Genomic DNA, 13672 nt, shown 5'->3' on the forward strand with positions numbered 1-13672 from the left:
ATGCTGAAGCCCATTATCTGAATGGGAGCAGGGGCATTTGTTTATAAGAATGAGGAGTTAAAGTCCATCAAGATTAATCTTCTTTGCTGTGAGTTTACTGCCCAGTTTGAATCTTAAATGAACCATAGACAGCTATCTCTTTAAATATGGGGTGAAATGTGGAACAGATCAGGAAATCAAGAGGTGATGATGGTGCTGCTATTTGTGCTTAGTGGAAGAAACTTTTGCCTTTATTCTTACAAATCTAATTATAGCAACTGGCAAAAAGTTCACTGCATTGTAGTATTCCTGAAATGGTACTCCAAGTAGGAATTTGTGTTCTAGGTTGTGTCCTTGTGTCCAGCTAGTGGCCTGCACGAGGACTCGATCTGCTCTGTCACCTCCTGTGTTGTTGCCTTGCTTGCCTCTACATTTGGTCTGTGCTAGAAGCCTTAGCCCTGGAAGGGGCTCTCATGTCTTAGAGTGGAGCAGGTTGCCATCATACAGCTGTAATGCCTGATATTTGGCAGCTGGCCTGATGGAGGGATAGCTTGGCCCATGCTATTCTAAATACTAGAAGCACACCCTTCCATGAGCAAGCATAAAGTTAGCGATGATCACAATACTGCCTATTCTTTATTGCTTTTCTGATGTTCATTTGTTCTTCAAGATAAAATTACACATCCAGTGTGAAAACTGTTGATAGCTGAAAATAAATGTTTGCTTAGCCTTTTACCATTCTTTGTTGCAGCTCTCAAGTTCCACTTACAAATATAGGAGTGAGGAATTCAAGAGACAGTTTTCTCATCTGCCAGACTCGGAGAGACTCATAGTAGGTAAGACGTAATCACACCAAAAGTGTGTGTCTTCTGGCTGATAACTCCAGATTGTAGTAGTGCCAAGGTGGGTTTTTTATGGCAGATTCTAACGACAGCTGATAACTTCCTGTTCTCCTGTCTCTGAACAAGCATCAAATAGCTTCAGGAAAGGTCAGGTCCGTACTCCTCTCCTGTACTGCCTGCTTTGCAAAAAAAAAAAAAAAGATTCCTTTTGGGGGTTGAGAAGTGAAGGACTGGATACAGAATCTTCTAGTTCATCTAGATATGGGATGGGAGCCTCTTAAAAGTAGCGATAGGAAGAGAAATTTAGTGGGTTTTTAGACAAAACCCTTGACAGTGGTGGAGGTGTGACTGTCTGACAGCAGTTAGCTGTCAAGCGGGAAAGGAAGGTCACTGTGCAGGGTCAGGGTGAGCACTGAGCACATAAACTCAACAGGTGTGATGCAAGTGTGAGAAGAACCAGAGGTAGAGTTAAATCCTGAGACCACTGAGTTCGTTTTATGTTCTTTCCAGCGTGGACAACCAACTTGGTGTAGTTGTCATAACCGTTTATTTTCTATCCTGTGAGTGTCTGAGTCCTCTCACTTTAAAGAGGCAACTAGTTATGACTGAATCAGTTGCCATAAATGTTGGGAGAGGAGGGAATGATTCCGTAGTTGTAATGGGTTAGTACTTGGATACAAAGGTAAGAGATGTTGCTCCAGTGACCCTGTTAAGTAGGTAGAACATCCTTAGCAGAAGCTTTTCACTTGCTCCCTGGAACTAAGTCTAGACTCTTGCCCTAGGCACCTCGATTAATGTGACTTCTGGGACTGAGTGTCACAGTGGGTGCTTGTCATTTAAAGAAACTCTTTTCAGAGACAAATGCCAGCTATGTGGTATGAAGACATAAAATTCAGTATTTAAGTGTGTAATTCACATCAGCCAAGGAGATCATTGGAAAACACAAACTAATCTTCAGTTTATCCTGATTTATAACGCTGTGCACTTGGGTTTATTTGTCAACATGGTATATTGAGGGCAGATAACAATGTTTTATGTCCCACGCTGGTCTGTGTAGTTGTAGTTACTACCCAGGCTAGTGCTGAGCACAAAGTATGTTATCTAGTGGTGTGCTGTGCAAGTCTGCTAGTTCTGGGTTGGCTCATGCCTTGAGTGGAGGTTTTTCACAGCCCAGTATACCAGGCTAGTTCATCCACACACTGATGACATGGGTGTAGGCATAGAAGTAACACTCAGCTGAAAGAGCAGAGGTGGTGAGAACTGCATGGGGTGGGAGGGGAGAGAAGCAGGTGGCAGAGAATATCAGACTATGGTGCATAACTTCTTGGCTCTGAAATGTTCCTTTTGAGCTCTGACTCGCTGTTTTGCTCCACTGCAAAATCCAAAGGAGGCAAGTGTATAACTACCTCCTTTGCCTGCAGTGATGCACCTTAGTCCCTCTTTTATCTCTTGCCTTGCAGGTAAGCCTGCTAGAGCATTCTGTAACAAATGCACTGTCCAGGAATTAGGTGGTGTTTTTGTACAAAAGTGGCATGGGGACTGTTTAAAGTTCATTTCTCATCTTATGCAACTGTTAAGGAAGTGAATGTTGAGAGCCTGTCAGTATATGCTTGCAGCATGCTGAGTTCCTTCCAGGTTGATGGAAGGGAAATTAGAGCTTTCGCTTGCACAGAAACAGTTAATCCCTGTGTCTTTTTCCAGCCTCACGAGGAGGCAGTTATCCTCTGAAATGCCTTCTGCGTTTTTAAAATACTTGAGTTCAGTACAGAAGAAAAGGATATTACTTCAAAGCATTGTTTTGATGTTTCTCCTTACACAAGATTGATATAAAAGCCGGCGAGCAAACTCTGGAGCACAGATTCAATGAACAGACTGCCTAGGACTTGGAGAAAGGTTTAGTTATGGGTTAATCTCAACAACGTAGCACCTGCTTCATCAGAAGCAAAGCCATTATTTTATATACTTTTTTTTATCACATAAAAAGCAGTGCTTCTTTGGAAGGACTTTTTGCATCCTCCAAGCAAAGAGCTCTTCCTTTGCTTGATGCAGAAAAACTTACCACAGGCTTTATAGTGCTCAAAGAAGCAATTACTTGCTGCTATTCATTAAAAGAACTGTAACTGTTCCTGTTCTTAACTTAGCTGTTAAAAAAAGAAGTGACTGTTCCACTGCAATGAGCACTGTATATAAAGATTATATGAAATACAATTATTTTCTTATAATGAAAGAGAGATGTCTTAGACTTTTTAAATGGGAGTTTGAAGGAGTGCCACTAACTTTTTAATTTGTCTGAAAATGTTTGCAAGCAGCATCTTAAATTAATGGATCTGAAAGCTTAGAAGGAGAAATGCTAATCTCTCCCTTTGTTTGATACTCTCTTTTATGTGGGTGGGTCATGGTGGTAGTGCTTATCACTTGCCCAGTGTTCCAATATTTATAGGTCTGAATCCCTCTCTCTCCTTCCCTCCCCCAAACATAGGATTCAGATGCAAACTTCTTGGTAATGCTTTCCTCAAGTCCTTAACCTCAAACTCCTGCTGCCTTCCCTCTCCCTGCTCTCCCAGCTTTTGGTATCTGACTTCTCTTTAAACTTAGAACTTACTGGTTTGGGTTTCTTTAAGTTTATGTAATTCTGTTTGTGATTATGTCTCCAAGGGCTCGTTGCAAGAAACTTTGTTTCTACTTGATTATTTGAGGGGAAAACCCAAGAGAATTTTAAAAATCATAATAAAAGCTTCTGTAGATGCAGACTTTTATCTTCAAGTTAGGATGGTGAGGGACTCCTGAACGTCTTGGTACTTGAACAAGAACTATATTCATCATCTTGTACACAGAATCAAAATTCTGGCTCAGACAATACCAGGTACAATCCTTTTCAAAATAAAAAAAACCCTATTTGATACCTCTGAAGTTAAAATCATTAACATCCTGCATGAATAGGTACATTCTGGGTATTTTCTATACATAAGGTAACCTTCTTTAAGTTGGAGCTTCCAAAAGAGTCTGTCTTAACTTTCTAGCAACAGTACTTCTGAAAATTCCTTTTGTTTGAATCTTCAGGCTCTGAAACTATGAAAGTTCTCTCAGGTTTTTAAAAAGCGCAACCAAATCCTCTGCTCTTGTTCTTAATTAGCAGGTATCTGATGATGGGTAATTGCTTTCTAGATGAAATCTGTTTCTCAGTAGGGATGTTTCAGCCAGAGGCAGTATCATAATAAAAATGACAGTCAGCTTCTGAAAATATCCCCTGCCTGAAGAACTGGATAGCTTCAAGCTGCCTTTTAGTGTCTCACTCTGCAGCTAGTTTTAGCTAGTGATAGGATCTGTTTAGTGGAAAATGATTATCTTACTACAGCATATGAACTACTGTTATGTAGGAGTTGACAGTATAATCTGTTATACTATGAAATGTTTGTGCATTCTGTTGTTTAGGCGCTTTGAAGTTTGACTTATGCATACTTCTTTCCTGTACTCCTGATCTTGCTCGATACCTGTTCTCTGAAAATACAGGATAATGCACAGGGGGTCAATAAATGAAGTGCTGTCCTCACACAGATACTTCTATCAGCTCTGGCTTTGGGGTATTCCCAGAGCAATGGTCTGGATGCAACCCAGTACAAGTCTGCCTTCACAGACTTTTGAAGAGTGAAAGAAATGGCTTTTTATTTGTATTGTAATACCCTTATCTCATTTAAAGTTAACAGGTTTGGGTCAACTGAGCTGCAATAAGTGAGTAAACTTGCTCTTGCTCTCTATACGTAGATTATGCCTGTGCACTCCAGAAGGATATCCTGCTGCAAGGACGCTTGTATCTCTCTGAAAACTGGCTCTGTTTCCACAGCAACATTTTCCGATGGGAGACCACAGTAAGATCTCAGCTCACTTGAATCCCACCTCTTTTTTGTCCTGTACTATCAGGGTATAAGAGTCCCTCAAACAAATCTTACCTTGTCAATCTCATGCTGGGAACTTTGTGCTGAAAAGAGAGAGCCTGTATCCCTGAGTGGAAATGCAGATCTGCTGCTCTGTAAAATAAGAATAACATTGGAGACATTGCAATGCTGAAGTAAGCCTCCTCTGTCAGTCACTCAGCATAGGAAGGAGTTCAGGAGTTAAGCTAAGCTGATCTTTTACAGTTCTGGATGACGATTTGCCTCTCTTCACCAAGGAGGGTAGCTCTATAAAGGCATGTAACACATAATCTTCTCCTGTAAGACCAGGAGTGTGATAACTACGTGGTGTTGCCCTGTTCAAGAACTCTCCAGCATTGAATCTTACTTGGTTTAGTCTCACATGTAAATATCAGCATCTAAGAGTAGCTGAAGAGAATCAGTAAATGACCTCTGCAAGTTTTTGTATTGTGGTCTGTAGCTTTTGAACTGTATGAGCAAAAGTAGATATTTGTGACATGTTGGCACTCTATTCCTGTCAAATTAGGTTAATGAGTTAAAATTTTTTCATTCAGGCAGTCGTTGCATCTGCTGTAGAAATAGCATGAGGCAGTGAATGAGAAAGGTAAGGTAAACTAGTTAACAGAGGATGGAGTTGTGTCAGTGTTCTGCAGCTGTGAGACTGTTCATACCTTAAGTTAATCTCTTAAATTCTGCTATGTGTGCTCTGAAGTACAGGAAAGATAACAAATAGCTCATGTACTTAATACAATGGGGAGGTGTAGAAATGCTTCACTGAAAACCAAGCTTAATTTCATGAGATTAGTTTGATGATTGAATGTTTCTTATTATAGACTTGAGATTTTTTTTTTTTTAAATGAAACCCTTGAATATATAAACCACTCAAAGACTGATTTTTCAGCTAAACCAGCATACATCCTGGTAACTTGTTCCTGCCTGTCTAGCAGAGTGATATCTTCAGTGATATCCTAAGGCAATCTGAGCTCATCAGCTGCAATGGCAGAGCCAAGTTTTGGGACCTCCTTAGCAGGCCATGTTGATTCAGAGAGAGAAAGTGGAGGACCTTCTGCACACACAGAAAAAAAAATCAAGATCCTACTGTATGTTCTTCCTTTCTCTAAGCTGAATGTTAGCACAGTCTTATCTTCAAGGGAAGCGGGTAGGCTGGATAGAAATGGCTTGTTGCAGCTAGTCAGGCCATGCTCTTCTAAACAGAAACATTTCAAATACTAATATGCAAGGCAAACACACCCAAGCAGGAAGATTTCCTTGCAGTGTCTGGACTGCGAATAAACCTTTGTGAAAGTGAACTCGATTGCAGACTTCTGTGAGATGACATAGACAAGATAGTCTGTTACTGATCTATGTCCTGCCTTACCTATAGCGTACCGATGGCATTGGCGTTCAGATCTGTGGTTTGTATGTGGTTGGGATTGTGCCCTTAATGCTTGAGTGCTGGAGGAGTGCACGAAAAGAAAAAACTACACTCTTCCGTAGTCGTAGTATGAAAGCAGAGGAGGTTACTCTTAAGTCATCTTAACTTGCTTCTACTTTGAATGCTTGCTGTTAAGGTTAGCAAGTGGAGACAGTAATTGCCTTTGTGATCTCAACTGAATTGCATCCCAGGGTTTGGGGTTGGTTTGAGTTCCTCTTGTATGTTCTGTGACTTTTTAAATTTTTAGTCTTAATAGTTATTTTTAATATGTCTTATTAAATCTGTTTCTGCTTAGATTTCTATTGCCTTGAAGGATATTACTTTCATGACAAAGGAGAAGACTGCTCGGCTCATTCCGAATGCTATACAAATAGCAACAAAAGGAGAGAAGGTGAAAACCTGTATTTAAAAACATTTTTTAAATGATAAAGTCCAGGACAGAGCACTTGTAGTTTTAAATTTGCATAAGTAACTTCCCTGTCAAATCTTTAAATGTGATTGACATTAGAAGACAGACTTGGTGGTTTGGTCACTGTGCATGTTGGCTTGATAATTCAGCTTTACTTGGGGATTCTGCAATCAAACTAGTGTTGATGCAGTAACCAGAAAGTAAGGGAGTTTTTGTCCCACTGATTCTCAAAGAAAAGCCGTTTGAAAGCTAAAAGTCCAGGGCATGAATTCAGAATGTGCATCCTTGAGATGACAAAAATATCAAATTCACTTGATTTAAAGTGCCCCTGGAAAAAAATTGCTGAAAACAGGAGGGCTGTGATGTCATGGAGTTTGAGTTAAGGAGAGATCTACCCACAGAACATGCAATTTTATGTGCTGGGAAATGTAGGTTTTGCATGTGTGTTTGGAAAAACTGAAAAGCGTGATGCAGAATGTTCTTATGTGCTTCATGATACTTTTTTTGTAAATGCCTTGAAAATAACAATGCTTGGCTGGATACAGAGAATAGCTTTCCAGGGTGAATCTGGAGCTATTCTTTGTAAAGGAACTGTGATTCCTCATATTTGGCTTTTCGTTCTCAATTGATTAATTATTAACCTTCATCATCAGGAAGATAAATCTCTTTGCGAAATAAACTTTCAAATGGGAAAGATTTAATACTGCAAATGATGCATTTAATTTGATCTCCTATTTTAATTATTTTAATTTCACATCTACTCATGTGAAAAGATTAGTAAGAAGGAATCTGTGGCAGAAGGATGGAAAGGGCTGTGGCCTGTAAGAAATAAGCATGTGCAGCTCTGATTTACTCCACCTTCTATTTGGAAGTGGGAGAAAGATTTAACTGTGGAGTTAGTTGAAGGGGAGCTCTTTCTTCGTGCCAAAGGTACAAATGATTGCAGTCAGATGCCCAGAACAGCCAGTGTCTTTATATACTATGTGGATATTGGGGAACTAACTCTTATTTATTAAAAGTGATAAAAGGTGTGGAGTGTGAGGAATATGAGCTCAGGTTTGGTGAATGTGAGAGGAGCGTGCTATTGCTGAAAACCTTAGGATATTTATGATACAAGGAAGCATTCTGGATTTCTTGAAATACCTACTTTTTTTTTTTTTTTGCACCTTGTTTTTCCTGCAGTTTTTCTTCACATCATTCAGTGCAAGAGACAGAAGCTACCTCAGTATTTTCCGCTTATGGCAGAATGTGTTGCTGGATAAGGTAAGCTTGTAAGTGCTGGTACCTGTGGTTAAGTAACAAAATAATCCTTTTCTAATGTAAGCAGATGTGTCTTCCGAGGATAAGAGACTTTCCTTTAAGAAATCAGCTTTTCCCTTCTGACACAGAATTCTAAGCTGATGTTCTCCTTCGGCTCTTTGTATTTTAGATCCCGGATAAACTTCTCATCCTTTCTTTCTCATACTGCCACCTACAACTTTGCTGTTGATGATGGAATATTTTGTCTGTGAAGATAAGTTGCATACTTCTCTTCACTACCAACTCAAGCAGATATTACTGAATTGGCATGCATTTGCTTCACACTTTCTATGGCTAATTTGTGATCAAAAAAGCAAGGGGTTTTTCAGTGAAAGCTTTTTTTCTTTTTAAGGAAAAAGCCAAAAGTCACCTTCTCAGATAAGTTAGCTGAACCTTTGCCAACCAGCTCATTACAACTCCCCTGACCTTGAATAAATGCAACAGAGGCAGGCTGTATGATATGGAAGTGTGTTTTGGCAACTTGTGCTAGTTAGCTTGATTTATACTGCAATTTGTGAACATTTAAGCAAATCTTCTTTCTAAAAATGTACCAATGCTTTTGCAGAACATCGCTGTAAGTAATGCAGTTTTTGTAAACCAATTCCTTCCTGTTTATGGCTCTTGTTGTTTAAATATTTCAACACAGTTGCAATTGAACGCTGAAATATCCATATATAACTCTGTGCTACAATGGTCCCCAAAGGCTTAAAGTGGTTGCACTACTTATATGTAGTACCCACACAAGTGGTTTTTGTTAGATGAATTTTAGGGCAGACTAGAGGCACTTTTTTTCAAACAAAAGCTGAAAATAAAGGGAAGTGCCATTTAAGGCAAAACTAATGTTTCTTGCAAATCTCTTATTGCTCATATCAAATACTATTTAACTGTAACATAACCATCTTGTGGGCAAAATCCATGACGTATTATGTCATCTTTTGACTGGAATGTGCAACTGGAACTAATCTTGTTTTCTTTTGTTAGGCAGAGTTTGTCAGGAATGATAATTACCCCGTTCAGTTGGTTAGTTCGTGGTGCAGTAGGTTGAATGTATGGGCATTCGGGTATGGATTCATATCCAAGGGGCTGGAACAGAGGCAACAAGCTTTGTGCTGTTCAATATTAGGTTCTCCTGTGCTTTTCTACTCTTTGACACTGAAATGAGTGTCACATTATGGACAATTTTTCACTTTAGAGCAGTAACTAAAGGATAGAGATGAAAATAGAGGGCATGGACTGGGTGTAAAATGAGATGACTTAAGCCATCAGGTTTTAGGAACCAGTGCATCAGAGTAGCTTGGGAACTCTTCTTATTCTTTCTGTCTAATCTTGCTATTAGCTTTCTTGCATCCTCAATGTTGAAAGATAAGTCTGTTGTGAATTTCTGCTTGGGGTTCTCAGCAGTAAAATGGAGCATTGCCTTGAGGTGTATGTAGGGCTTTTTAATGTAGTATGTTTGGACCTACTTACTGAAACAGAATTTCTGTTAGGTTGAGCTCCTAATTCTGCAACACAGTCATTTCTGATTCTCTGCTAGAATGTGTTGGAGGCACCTGTCAGCCTGCTTGATGATTCTTTACAGCTTCACCAAACTAGATCAAGCTGTAGAGGGGTGCTGAGGAGTTGAAAGCAGAAACTGAAGTTGCTAGAGCTGGATTAACTGACTCCACTACAATGGCAGCTTTCCACCTACCTGTTGATAAAAGAAAGCCCTTGGTGCGTCCAAGCAATTTTGCTGCTTTCTTCCCACCACCTCATGGCAGGGGCAGAATACATTTGAGAGATCTCATGTGTCTGAGACTCTCGCATGGTATGCAATGTCCTGGGTATGCGAAGCCTGGTGTTTCTGGGCTCCAGTGGTCAAAGGGATCTCATTAGGATTTGTAAGGCTTGTGACAAAAAATACAAGTCTCACTCTGGAACCAGTTCCAAAAGGAGCTGAGTTTAATGTCTCCTCTGCAGATAGCTAAATATTTTGAAGCCTGTGGATAATTTAGTTATCTGGAGTGCATCTGCTAGACCTGGAGACGACATCCAACTGTTACATTGTGAAATAAAGTCATTCTGGTGTCATCTGGAGTGTAACTCTGAATGCAGCTGTTGCAAGTGCTGGCTTGTGCCACCTGATGGTGAATAATCCCAATTTCCAGGATTTGGATCCAGGGGATTGGAGTTGCATTTGCTTCAAACCACGTTTGTAGAGAGGTAACTTTCAGTCACTGGCTCTGGCCTGTTCAGTGTTTCCTGGGCATAGATTTCATGTTACGAGGTTTCACCTCTGAAGAGTGACCTGTCTGCTTTACCTGATACACCTTAAGCTTTCACCACCTGCAGGACTACTCGGTAGGGTCAGCATGCCCTTTCCCAGATCTCCATCTTGTGGCCATTCTGCCTTCTACCTTTTAAGTATCACATGTCCTAGACAGTTGGAACAAGTAGATTTGTGTAGTCTGCCGTACTATTAGAAATGACTTGTGTTGTGTAAGAAAAACAGCAAATGGTTACATACTATTCCATGCCTAAGCTTACTTCGGCCATCAAGGTGCTCTCCCCCAGCTTTGCGTCACTGTTCTGGTCGAACTCCTGGTCCCCTTGGCCGAGTTGTAATTCTCTAGCTCATAGCTTCTCGTTTGGATCTTGCTCAGAGTACAGTACTGTGCAGTTGGTGCCCTTCAGCTGGTTCTTCTGGGAATCAGTGGGTACCTTCATCTTAAGATAGTCCATTCTTAGGCTATTTTCTTAAAATGTCCACGTAAAGACTTTTTTCTTTCAAGGAAAATTCCACTTTTTTTTTTTTTTTACATTCCTATTGCAAAATGTGCTCAGAGTGAGTCTCTTAGGCTTTTACCTTGCCATTGTTTTTTAAATGCTCCTGGTCGAAGGGGAAGCATCATGGAAAATAAAGTCATTAATGTAGGTCTGGAAGAGACATGACACCAATCTTGATAAAACAGATAGCTGCTTCCACATCCACTGAGGCTTTCAATAATACATCAGTTTATAAAATCAGCCAAAATTCCTGTTTTGCAACAGGCTTTCCAGATTTGTAAAACAAGTTTACTAATGGCTGCTATTGACAGTAACAGCAATGCCGTTTATTCTTTTGCTTTATTTTCCTAAAGCTTATGGGTGTCAAATATCCTTCCAGTTGAAGGGAGAAGGAACAAATTAAAATCTAATTAGGCAGGTCATTCAAATCCCGAACAAACACAGCGCTCCTTATTTCTAATGGAACAAGATCTTAACTTAATCAGTCTCAATTCCCATGAGTCCTCTTCCATAGAGTTGGATTTATTTTCCTGTTCTTCTTATGCTTTGCTGGGTAGAGATTTGCACCTGTCTCCGGGGACATTGTAGCAGGTAAGTCTAGAGGTGTGAAAAGGGACCAGAATTTCTGATGAGCTGAGCTTCTTGTGGCAAAGGTTTACCAGGGCAGCAGTTCTGCCTTCCCCAGCAGCTTTTTCAGGGAAGGTTGTGAAAGAGTTGTTTATTTGCACCTTTGTGTGCAACGAAGGTTGTTTTAGAGATCAAAGAGGGCTTGGGTCGATACTGACCTTCATATGAGGGGAATTTTGCCATTTTCCTCCCCTGTCCTGCAAACAAGCAGTCACAGAGTTTGGTATCAGAGTTGCCTGGTGGGAGTGTGGTGGGGGGTTGTTTCTGGAGTAAACCTGTACTGAGTATCTTGTTCTTATTTCTGCACCTATCCGTAGGTAAAAAAAGGGTGGCTTTGTTTCTGTCAGTGGTATTCTGTAGTATTGCTTGTGCCACGCTACCACTGACTAGTGTGAAACAAAGTATTGATGTTTTGTGCTCCCAGCTGAAAAGACAAAAAGGTGTCCCAGCTGCTTCTTGTAGCCTTTGTTTTTGCATACAAAGAGAACGGAGGAAAAATCTGGCATAAACCATCACCTTGAGTGGGCAAAGTAATTCATGTTTAGATTCAGCCTTCCAAGCTTCAGAGCTTCTCAAACCATCCTCTCAGAAGCAGAAGTCTGACCCAGAAAATTTGTGCCCTCCTTTGCTTTCAGAACTAATCCTTTCGGATACAATAAAGCAAGTCTGGTTTGATCTTGGGCTATGACCATTAGCAACTCATTATATCTAGCTGAGCTAGGAATAATTGAGCAGAGCGCGAGAATCCTGTTTTAGAAGCAGAAGTTGGTAACAGTGACTTTATAAAACCACAGGAAACAGCTTTATAGATTCCTGAAATGCATAGCTGAAAGTTTCTCTGCTCTCCTCGAGCCGCTGAGCTCTGTGTACAAGGGCAGCCTGATTTGCCCACAGACTGGTGCAGAACGTGCTGGTGAATTTAATTAGCGGCATTAGCCATTTGCCAGTTATTTTCTTATGACTGGAAATAAAGGCAATAGCGGGCCGCAGAAGTGAAAGTGGCCTTTAATTTCAGGTTGAAAGGTGTGCTATCTAAAGCTACACCTCCCTTTTTGCAGCCTACTCCTGGTTTTAGCCATTTAATGGAAACCGCTGGAGGTGGTTGGTTGTGGTTATGAGTTTACTGCTCTGAGGTTCGGCGTGCCCGGGGAGAGCAAGGCAGCTGGATGGGGGTGCGGGTGGTTTTTAGCACAACATTGCTTCGTCCAACAAACCCCCATGGCAGAGGGAGCCTGCCACCAGCTGCCTTGCTTTATATATGTGTGTTTTAATGTTTACTTTGTCCTCGGTAGGATTCAATACCTCGAAACTGATCTCTGCCGCTGTGGGATGCTTGTGCCAGCCGCTTTCTGAGCACCCTTGGGCTGGAAAATCCCCTCAGCCGCGTCCCGACCCGCCTCGGCTTTGCCCTGGCTTTCCCCCAGTTTGTGGGGGGTGTCCTGGGGCAGAGGGACACCCGTGGGTGGCCTGGCCACGGCCACAGGCGCTGTGGCGATGCCCGCCGGTGCTGAGGGGGGCGGCCCCCGCCGGGCCCCGCCGCCGCCCATCAGGAAGTGGGAGCGCGGCGGCAGGCGGCGGGGCCGGGGCTGGCCCGGGAGCGGCGGGAAGCGGCAGGTTGGTCGCGGTGAGGGGCGACAGGCGGGACGGGACACGGCGCGGGCGGCAGCTCCGGGGGGGCAGAACGCCGAGGGGGTGCGTTTAGGGTCGGCTCTTTTAGGTCTGTCTAAAATTGCGGGTAGTATAACACTCCGCAGGTGGGGCAGGGAGGTGGAGAGGATCATTTAAAGCCCTTTTTAAATAATGCATGGGTATTTAATGTGATCATTTCATGCAAATAGTAAGCAGGACTTGTGTTACTCCCTCATTAGCACGTTTCTGTTCCCTTGATCAATATGGATTGTGGCTGAGGCACATTTTCCAGTGTGGTGTCTCTTTAAGATCGCTACTGTTGCTCTCTGAGCTCTGCTAAATCCCAGAAACTTATTCCCTTTCTCTTTTTTTTTGTTGTTTGTTTTTTGGTGGTTTGGGTTTTGTTGGTTTTTTGGTGTTTTTTTTTTTTTGTTTTAGCCCTCTACAGCTGAACTGGACTTTGGAACTACTCGCTTTACTTTGCTGATATGAGTTTGTCATACTACTTTCACTTCCTAACTTTCCTGATGATCGGAAAAAACTTAAATATATCCCAGTAGCTGTGGGAATTCATGGAGCAGGGCAGAGATCTTATAGAGAAAGACAAGAGTAGCTAGTGGTGAGTCAAGGTAATACTGTTACTGAGCAAAAGCAACGAGTATTTTTTTTGTGAAGGGGCTTCTGGTCTCGTTCCAAAGTGAGGACCTCCTGTCCCACCTTGGCAAAGCGGCCGGTTGGCTGACCTAGACACCACTGTCTGTAGCGACTGAAACGC

General features: G+C 41.7%; 1 protein-coding gene across 1 annotated transcript in view; it reads left to right on the top strand.

Moving 5' to 3' along the window:
• The window catches only part of GRAMD1C (GRAM domain containing 1C), a 54146-nt gene that overhangs the window by 17875 nt on the left and 22599 nt on the right, over window positions 1-13672 (top strand). Inside the window, 4 exon segments of the mRNA XM_074808214.1 lie at window positions 731-815; window positions 4584-4687; window positions 6463-6558; window positions 7759-7839. Coding sequence (XP_074664315.1) covers window positions 731-815; window positions 4584-4687; window positions 6463-6558; window positions 7759-7839 — 366 coding nt within the window.

This window comes from Strix aluco, chromosome 2, assembly GCF_031877795.1.
Source record: "Strix aluco isolate bStrAlu1 chromosome 2, bStrAlu1.hap1, whole genome shotgun sequence".
In the NCBI taxonomy this organism is placed as follows: Eukaryota; Metazoa; Chordata; class Aves; order Strigiformes; family Strigidae; genus Strix; species Strix aluco.